At 33.1% G+C, this 10,993-nt stretch overlaps 1 protein-coding gene across 1 annotated transcript; it reads left to right on the top strand.

Annotated features, from left to right (window-relative positions):
• The first annotated feature begins 262 nt into the window (after positions 1-262).
• LOC149299786 (ALX homeobox protein 1) lies at positions 263-10,232 on the top strand. The gene is made up of 4 exons (XM_089486223.1): positions 263-488; positions 2,701-3,005; positions 7,999-8,127; positions 9,912-10,232. Exons 1-4 carry the CDS (start codon positions 263-265, stop codon positions 10,230-10,232), a joined length of 981 nt encoding a protein of 326 aa, XP_089342349.1.
• Positions 10,233-10,993: the final 761 nt, after the last annotated feature.

The raw sequence follows: 10,993 nt of genomic DNA on the forward strand, positions 1-10,993 counted from the left end.
CCTGCTTGGGGAAAGATGAGCTGAATCATCCCCTTGTTTGGATTAAGATTAGGGGGGGTATAAGGAGGAGCTATCCTGCCGGTCTGCTTCCTTACCCAACAGTGATGGGAGGCTGCTTCAGGTTCTTGTTGCCTCCTATGGTATAAAACCACCCCGTGGGACCCCTTTTAGACAAGTACAAATTAATAGGCTCAGCTGCTCCAGCTCCCAGTCCTACCTCTACTACTGGAACAGAAGATCTAAAATAAAGGCTCAGATGATTATGGATTTTCTGAGTGAAAAGTTTGCCCTGAAAAACCAGCCCAGCAAAAACAGTGACTTTTATATGGGAGCTGGGGGCAATTTGGAGCACGTTATGGAAACTTTGGACAGTGACTCATTTTACAGCAAAAACCCAGCAAGCAAATGTGTTCAGGCCTTTAATGCCATCCAAAGGAATGAGCATCATGTGAGAATGGACAGATCCTCTCCCTGTCAGGACAGTAATGGTAAGAGCTCCCTGGCAGCAAACGGGTTAAATTAGATTAAGTCAAGCACGAATTAATGTGATGTGTAGTAATTATTGTAAGGAATGTGTTCCTAATTCAGCTGTGAGGGACTATTGGTTTTATGCAAACTATATGCACAAGGTTTTTTTATTTAACCATTCAAATGCCAGTGCCAGAAGATCCACTCAATTCTAACTTCTCATGCAAGTAAAAAAGGATGCTTCTGTTTCGGAATAAGTAACAATGTCTGCGGGCATTGCATAAATAATCTGTTAAATGTATACTATGTAACGATTATATAATGAACCTATAGCGATTCTCAGTAAGGAAAGCGTTCCTAAAATAGTGTTAATACCATTAATTGATATGATAAACATAATAAAAAGTAACCAAATGTATGAATTCAGCACAAAGTAGGATTTATATATATATATATATATTAAAATGGGAATATATAATGCGTATTATAGGTAACAACCACGTCATCAAACTCGCATTTTGCCCTGCATTTAAGGATCACATGAAAAATATTATAATAGCATGAAAAATGGAGAGAGATTCTAGTGCCGATTATTTAAAAAATATATTTTAATCTTGCTGGTTTGTGAATTCCCAACCAGTTGTGTATATATAATATATATTACTTCGTGTGATCTAAGTCCAAAAGTCCAAGTGAGCGCAGATCACAGCAAATCCTGACACGCGGTTGTATAAGTCCCTGTACATTATATATATCTCACATTAACATGGTGCCTGATGACATTAAACTTACTTGCCAACTGAACCCCAGCTAAATGTACTTTGTGCGTTGTATCGAATAATCGTATAACATAATACAATGCATTATATATATATATATATAATTTTGTTTATCGAAACTTCTGGGAACAATCGAGCGGAATACAGGTGCTAAAATACGTTTATTTACATTTATTAATCTAAGGTACATTAAATGGGTTCAGTTTAGGATATCCACAATATTAAAAATAAAAAAGTGCATTCAGTGGAATTATTTTTTTTGTTGAACTTTTAGTAGTTCTTTTATAGTGTACGCTTCCAATCGTACTATTATTTTACTTAGTTTTTACACCGTAACAATTCAAGTGACATGCAGCCTAATGTAGGTGACAAATGACATTGGGAGGTGCCAATGCATAATTTGCTCTCTTGCATAATATTTATATTAAAATATATTGTGTTATATAGTTTTATTACCGGTAAATAATTCAGTTGCAGAAGATAAAACAATTCCATAGAACTCAATAGAAAGTTGCATTAATTATCAGATCAGAAGATTTACTAACTTTATTAAAAAATATAACATGCCAGCTTTCTTTTAATAGCATTGTTGCAAATGTAGGCAACGGAAAATGTAGCTGTGGGTCTATTTGCAGCAGGACATTTTTAAATTAAATATGGCAATTATTATTCAATTCATGTTATCATTATTAGTTTTTACCGTATTTTTACAAATTAAAACTAAAAAGTTGGGTTAATTTTACAAGCAGAGAATGGTCCTTTTGATTAGATTGCATGTTGATGGAGGGTGCCAGAAATACTACACAAGACTTTATATAAGTGACACAGTCTCTTAGATATAGCATCAACCAGAATACCAGATGACATCAAGGGAGAGGGTTTACTAGGTGCAATAATGATTATTTTTTCTTGGGCTTGGGGCGATCTTTCAAGTCTCCTAACATGCCCTATCAGTTAACCAGTGGCCTGACATGCCAAGGAAAAGCCGTGCTTGGCTTGTTATTTTTTCATACCTCCTTAAACACTGAACACACATCAACAAGAACAATCTGCTTTGCAGCAAAGAGAGGTCAGTTTTTATGTTTATTATCTTTCTGAGGATCTAAAAAAAGGTCTATGGTAAAATCTTCAGTGTTTCTAATTACTTTTTTGTGTTACCAGATTTACATATTACAAAAGCATTTGGACCACGGTATCTAAGTAAAAAAAAATTCCATGGGGCATAGAATAAAATGAGAAACGAACGAGGGAAACAAGAAGATAATAAAATAATCCTCTTGCAGGCCGCCTCTTCTGATGAAACAACGTTTCGGCACCTTTGCGATCTTTCTTTTAATCTGCATTTTTTTAAAGATAATGTTGTACAAATAGAAACATTGTTTGATATGGGAAATTGAGAATAAGTGTCTGTGACTGTTTATTATATAATTTTTGTTTTATGTTTATCTTAAAGTGAACTACGGCATTACCAAAGTAGAAGGCCAGTCTCTTCACACCGAGTTAAGCAGGTCCATGGATACTTGCTGCAGTCTGAGGGTATCTCCGGTGAAAGGGATTCAGGATAAAGGAGAACTGGATGAACTTGGAGATAAATGCGACAGTAATGTCTCAAGCAGCAAGAAGAGGAGACACCGCACAACCTTCACCAGCCTACAACTTGAGGAGTTGGAGAAGGTCTTCCAGAAGACACATTACCCCGACGTGTATGTGAGGGAACAGCTAGCCCTGAGGACAGAGCTAACTGAGGCCAGAGTGCAGGTGGGGGACTTCACCTTTTTTACATTTAATAAGCCCAGGTTTCTCTATTGGAATAGGACACCATAGTCATCATAGCAAATTTCATAAAAGAGTGATCTTTAGTAAAATGTATAGATCAGTGATATATTGGTTAGACTTATAGATCTAGTGGCAGATTTATATAAAAAGCACGATACTGTAGCTCTATTAATACATATTGGAAATTACTTATTTTAGTATTGGCTTGGGTTTCACAAGGTCACACTATTTATTTGAATTGTGAAAAACACGAATTAAAGAATCACTGCCGTTCTGTTTACATTGTGATGATCCAGTCTCAATGTCCGGTAAACAGGATTCAATTCCTACAGTAGACAGGGGCTAAACACAAAGGATTTGTTGCTTGAAGAGAAAGTTAGAACAATCTCAAAATAGTGGAAGACATTTTCTTTGCATGCGTTGCATCCAATGGTCAAGTATATTTCATGAGCTACATAGTATTAATTCTATCTGCATATTCTATTTCATACATTTTGTATATATTTTTATGACCTATACATATAATGTTTATGGGGATCCTGCTACATGGTGTGTGTAGTATAAACCAGTAATGAAACATATTCATTAACTGGGATAAAATGTTTCAGTGTATGTTTTTAATCTCATTTAATTCACTTATAATCTATGTGAGGAATGGTATTATTGAATTATTTGTGATAGATGTATCCCTGCAATAACTGCAATTTTTGTACATGAGGCTGCCAGGGTTCTTGCAGTAAAACTAGAACCAAAAATGTAATACCATTATAGAATAATATTATCCAGTCCCAACAGCACAGGAATCTTAACTTCAGCCTATTCTAGCAGTCAGCAGCTCTTAACAGTGAAGGGGATTTAAGTGACTTTATGTTTCTCTGGTTTTAATTTTAGATACCTTAAAGGCCACGAGGGGGAAAGCATGGTCAGAGTTCACTTACAATTTGCCTTGAAATAATAGCTATAAACAAAAGATGTGGCTAGTGGCTACTGTTTAAAACAGGGAGAGTGTTGATCACTTTGGGTGAGGGAAGGGGAAGAGATCATTACTGATTATTCACCAAACACCTCCTGAGGATAACGTGTACACTTGTGAACTAGCACAAAAAATGTTAGTATAAAAGATCAAAGGTTTCCAGTACTAAGCTACATATTGCAGGCTAGTCAGAAACAGGAAGATATGCTAAATTGTTTCTTCTTTCACAATAAAATAAAATAAAATCAAATGAGCATAATGGAGACTTCAATCTTTCCAAATTTCTTTTTTTTTATTCCTTTAATAAATAATTATTTATAATTTTTCATAATTACTGTTATTTGTGTGAAGTGAAAACTAAGGTGAAAAATAATTCTGCAGATTATTTATAGCATTCCTGAACTAATTAACAATATAAAAACCATTCTGTTTTTCAGAATCGTTTGGCAGTGCTTTTTTTGGTTTAAAATATGGGAAAAGTATATTAAAAAGTTGCTTTGTGTTTTGGATATATCAGACATATCTCCAGAAAACACCATTTAAAAATTAAACTGAATGGCTTGATGCTGTTAGCAATAATGGGAATAACCTACACAACAAAGTCGTAACATGCTGATGTCACTGTATATATTATTTAATATGACACAGCATCTGCCTTTAGTACAGAGCATAAGCTAACCCTACACTCACAGGGAGCTTAATTTTTTTTAGTTATTATGTATATATGGATATCAATATAAATAGGGGTATTACAAGGTACTTGTGCTAGGTTTTGTTTGAAGGCCAGAAGATCTCACATGTGGAATATGTTTAGTTCCCATGGACTGATGATGTAGTGTGTTTTCATATTTTTTTGTTCAGTCATCTAAAAAGAATGTCTGTGTAAGTAAAAAAAAAAAGTTTGATATATAATAAAGTTATTTAGTATATAATATAGAAAACAACTAGCTATAGGTAGAGAAAACCCTGTGACAGTTAACTTGCAGAAACAGCTATGTTCTCTTGAAGTATTTTATTACATTTAATAGAACCGTAACTTGCATTGAGGAAAAGAAAGCAGAAAAAAGCAAGCCTGATCATAATTTATCTCCCTCCTTTTCTGCTTCACATCAGTGTGGTAATTGGCACCCATTTAAAGGAGACTGTCAAGGTTTCCCCCTTAATGAAATAGTCTCATTACTAAATTCTCCTAACATGTTCTTGGTGTCCCCTAGGGAGTTTTCAGGAAATATTTTTTTCTACCCATAAACAGAATAAGTTTGGCAAGTTGATATTTTCCTTTCTTTTATTCCTAGGCCTATATTTCACTATTGTCATATTTATTGTCCCAAAGCTGTAGTAAATCTATTTAGTAACTTGTTTGAAGGTGGTAGCTAAGTAACCTGTGTTTGGTCCACTGGGAAATATCATTTTATAATAAAAAATGCAGAAAATACCCCTTGTGAAATTAGAATTTACTAAGCTATATATACCTCAAGGGAGCAAGGAGGATTTTCATTATAGTTTGCAGTTTTTGGCTTTGAACTTAATTGAGCTATTTTCTACATACTCTTAAAACAGTAATGATTCCAGGTTAATAGATGTGACAACTAAATATATGTTGTCAACAAAAGTAGACTTGAAACATATAGTTCCTGGTTTTGTCCCTAGTCTACAAAATGTAATACAACTTTAACCCTTTTTTGTACTTGGAGCCCATTGTTTATCCATTTTACTCTTATTGTTTTAATGGTACTTTAAAAAGCATTTTAACACTAAAGGTGTTACACACTATGCAGTATGTTACATTTTAGATGTAATAGGAAGATTTTAAAGAATCAGTTTACTTAGATTTCTTGTCTTCCTTCCTAAAATGCTTTGTAAAGTTATTGCCATTGCATAACAACCTTACAAAGACTTCAGTAGTTGTCTTTAACTTTGTACACAAAGAATCATCTGCAAAATACAATGGTGGTTTTATTGTCACATGAATGAATTTAAACTTTTTAAAATGTATTTGTTTACTGGGTCTAATTCAATGTAGCACCCAACTGTCTTCCAGCCTAAACAGGAATGTTAACTTTGGGTATAGTTCACAAATGCTGTGACTTATGTGTATTCATACAGTTATTCTTATCTACTACCAAGAAATGGTACCAAGTACTTTTTAAGTGTATGTGGCTCTTAAGGATAATGCTGGATGCTAAGATAATCACTGAGCTGACAAGGACAGTAGTGTCTTTTTTCTGCCCATCATCATAAATACTGTTAAACTGATTCATTAATTTCAATGGAAACAGGAGAGAAAATAGTCTCACTCATATACATTGGGATACCTGTATTCTTATGGAGTGGTTAAAATGCACAGAGATTATAGATGGCTCATTACTTGTACACAATCTTAACTGGTAAATTAAGGAAACTATAAAGCTTGCAAATGGTTTTAACTTTTGATAGCAGTCAGGCTACATGACAGTGGAAGACTCAAAAGAAACCATCAATATGAGTTTCCCATCTAGACCTTGTGGAGTTTGCACAGATGTTTTCAAAGTGAAACTGAACAGCAGGATATGCTTGAAAAATAAAATTTCTCTCAAGTTGAACTTCAATTTGTAAATTAAACATATAATATTATATTATGATACTGTTAACTAAATTGTTACTGATAGATTTAAATTAAAGCTAGTGTTTGTAAATATTGGTATTTTAAATCAAAAGAGAAATGTTAAAAGTTCTTTGATAGAATTTGATGAACTAAACATTAACCCTGGAAAAAGTTTGATTTTTTATTGCAAGAAACTGGCAATTTTGATAACAGTACATCATGTCAGTTTTACAGCTTAGAAACTTTTATTAAAAATATATCAAGGTTTCTATAGCTTTGTACAATGTCAAACCTGAACACATTTTATTAATAAAAATTCCATTGGTTATCAATGTGTTCATAGTTTCCCTCATTTTTACCAACCCAGCAAGAGGGAAACTTGCTTGCAAAATACCAAAATTGTTTTAACCAAAAATATATTTTTTTGCAATGTGCTTATAATACAATTTATTTGTTCATTTTTTCCATCAAAATTTTGATGAATAATAGTAGGGAATTTACCAGTTAAAAACTAGTATTACTTAATTGCATTGTTCTAGCTTGTTTTGTATGTGGGTGTTTTTGACAAATAGCTCATTTCAAACAAAGACACAGCAAATGTGCTGTTGCCTCCTCTTGACAGGCTGTGGTTTGGCTAGTGGTCTTTTGAATGAATCCAAAAGGGCTGGGAGGGATTACAGGTTGGGAGCAAGATAAAGTGATATATCAAGTTCTTCTGTCCTGACTTCTTCTTTCCTCCATTTGTCTACTGTCAGCCCTGGACTAACCTTTACAGTGCAGCCACATTCTGTAAAAATGTAGCATGGGGCCACACACTTAAAGGCAGTATAAAGCTTTGTGGCTAATTGTTGTGTTATGACTATATAAAGGATATCAAACTAGTTTTCTTAGAGGGTACAATTTACATCCCTCCCCTAAAACTTAAAAAAGTACAACTACAAATTGAGTTTATGACAGTTGGTTTACTTCATCTCTATTTTTTAAAGATATTTGTAATTGTTTTTCAAATAAAAGATACATAAATTTAACAAAGTGATAAGCAATACAATAAGATATCTATAGATTCAAGGTATAATTTTTTTTATAGATTTATATTTTTTTAGTGGGAATTCACATGCATTTATTGGAAGTGTTTGATGTAATTTTCCTGTATTGCTCTTCTGAGTAGTCCAAGTAGTTTTATTGCACAAGGCGCCATTCATGAGAAATCGTGGTTGTACACTTGTAGATGCCAAACACAAAATCAGCCTGAAAAATGTTTTGGAAATTTCTTGCAATCTTTTCTGTCAAATGAATGTTTTCTTACTCACTGGAAACTTCAGGCAAATAGTACAGTAGGATTCAATTATACATTAGTGGTCAATCCTCTGTATTTATCAGACGTTTACTTGATGAGACATTCCTATTTTTCTTTTTAGGTCTGGTTCCAAAACCGCAGGGCTAAGTGGAGAAAGAGAGAACGTTATGGACAGATACAACAAGCCAAAAGTCATTTTGCTGCCACTTATGATATCTCTGTTTTACCAAGGACAGACAGCTACCCACAGGTAAACATCTGGGAATGGCATTTCTTATGCACTGATGCAATGTTTAAGTTTAAACCACTGTTTCTTAAACTGTTTCAAAACTTGGCTTGGAATAGTGGATACTTTCTAATAAAAGTTTAAATCTGGGGGTATTGGGGTCATCGTTTATGGCATTTCTTTTGTATTTTCTTTTTTTATTATAGGGAACTATTTTAAGCACCATCATAATGGTAAAAAGCTATGAAGTATCCATTACAAAGTTTATAAAGGCTAGTGTATGTGTAAGGGCATGGTTTATGCAATCTACTTATACTGGCATTGGCCTTAATAAACACATGCTTAATCCTTTTTTCCCCATTAAAATATTGTGGTTTGTTTTTTTTGTTAACCATAAAAACTATTTCTTAATATGGGTGCTGATTACTCTTTTTAAAAATTCAAAATTCAAAATGGAACCATAGAATGTTCTAAATCCCAGATTGGAATATGGGAGTGTATGCACTAAACCTCAATAGGTTATATAAGTCAGAAGGGTAACATTGCAGAATTCCTTTCTGACCCACCTGGGATGTAAACAGTTGAATGCTAATGATAATAAATTCCTTATGACATAAAAAAGAAACATGAATCATTAAATAAAAATAACGCAAAGTGCTATCTTGGAATCATTTTCAATTATATATATTTTTTCAAGTATCTCTGTTCTTTGAATTTTGTTTCTCTTGGCTTGTCTTTACACTTCTGTTTATTTTCTTTCATCCATTTTCTTGTATGAGAAAAAGCCTAAATGCATTATTACAGTTGCAGTAATACAAGATCTCTTTTTTCCAAACTTTGAATCATAGCAGCTCAGAATGCTACTCTAAAGTTTTTTTTTTACTGTAGGCTCCTTAGCTTTATTGACGCTTGAGTAAATAAACTGTTCAATGTAAGATAGTATAATACCTTTGGGGACATTTTTGGTGAACCTTGGCCCACAGTGGTAAAAAATTGCTTGAAATAACCTTTTCAAGCCAGTACATCTGTTTTCATTTCATTTACTCTTTTAGCGACTTTGCTTTATTTCCCCCCACAACCCCTTCCCTTTTTTGTAGGACAAACTTTTATTATGCTTCAAAGAATTGATGTTGAAAGCATTAAATGTTTTCTTGTTTTTTGTTATGAGAACTCACTCTCCTCATTGTGTTCCAAATTACAGCAGTTCTCTTTCAATTTATTTAAGGTCCCTAGTGCAGTAACAATAAGTGCTATATAACAACTATATGTAAACTTACATGTAAAGAACTATTTTTATATATTTGTTTAAAATACAAATATGTCATTTATAACCAATTATAAGGTAATTTAGCACAATAATTACTGATGGTACAACAGAAACAAAAGGAATATTAGGAGATAATTATAAGGCGTGTAACAACTCTTCATAGGGTGTCCTTTATTTTTTCATATTAAAAATAAAGTTGCCTAGATTTAGATATAATCATGAGCAAACTGTTATTTATCCATAAGTTAAAAAAAAGTAAACAGTTCTCATGTTGTACAAATGAAAGACCGGGTGTAAAGAAATGTAAACATATGTAACAAATCTAAAAATATGGTGTGGAGATCACTGTAAGAACTTGATATGATGATGGTGATGATATGAGGTCTGTCGTTTATGAATAAGAACTACACACAGTATGCATGATTTTTATTTGTACATTGATATGTGGGTTAGGGATAAACTGTACTGCAAGTCTCTTTTTTAGTTTTTCCAGTGGGAATGCTTTGTGATGTTAACTCTGTTTTTAATATATTTTCAATAGATTCAGAATAATTTGTGGACAGGGAACCCAGCTGGAGGATCAGTGGTGACATCTTGCATGCTTCCTCGAGAACCTTCTTCTTGTATGACTCCATACTCCCATTCCTCACGGAGTGACTCTTCATACTCTGGCTTTGCAAACCATCAGAACCAGTTTAGCCATATGCCTCTGAATAATTTCTTCACAGAATCATTATTATCAGGCTCTACAAATGGACATTCTTTTGAAACTAAACCAGAGTTTGAAAGGAGATCATCCAGCATTGCAGTTCTTCGAATGAAAGCTAAAGAGCATGCAGCCAACATTTCATGGGCTATGTAAATTAATCCAGTTTTTGTAATAAGTAAATCTGCGAATACAATCTATTTTCTAGTATTTAAAACAATGTATAATACCAGTGTTGAAGTGGCCCTCAGGATGTACATGTTTGCTTTGTTTTGTCTATATACCCTTGTAAAATAAATCCTGTTTAAGCAATAAACATATTAAACCTGACAAATATCAAGCTTTCCTTTTATATCATCGCAGTAATAACCTGAAATTACAAACCATTATTCTTCACATTACAACATTTATTTTGGTCATCACTTTGTGTTTGCAGATATATAAGGACATTTCAAGTTACTTAGCAAAGTATTCACCCTGCATGTGGAAAGGGTTTTCTTTTTCAGAGTTCAGTTTTAACTATCAAGTTAATATAATTTTGGGGTAATGTAAGAAAGTGTAAGCATGAAAAATATAAATATCATAAAAAAAATCTAAAACCAATTGCCAAAACAGACAGGAACACCACAAACGTATCACTAAAACAAATGTAACATACCCAATAACCTACCACTCCGTTTATGTGATTGCCTTCTAATTATTTGTAATAATAACATGATCAAATGTATCTCTAACTGAAAATGTCACAGTATAATCAGAAAACTTACTTAAAATTTAATGATCACAAAAAAGATTAAAGAAAAATATTTTTCCAGCCAACTGTCTGGTTGATGTGAGAAAATGCTGTAATGCAAGAATGCTTTTAAAAATAGACATGTTAATACTTTATGATGAAAATAGTTCTTAATGACTTTGGC

This window comes from Sceloporus occidentalis, unplaced genomic scaffold (assembly GCF_023333645.1).
Source record: "Sceloporus occidentalis isolate IW3139 unplaced genomic scaffold, rSceOcc1.0.p SCAF_28, whole genome shotgun sequence".
NCBI lineage: Eukaryota > Metazoa > Chordata > Lepidosauria > Squamata > Phrynosomatidae > Sceloporus > Sceloporus occidentalis.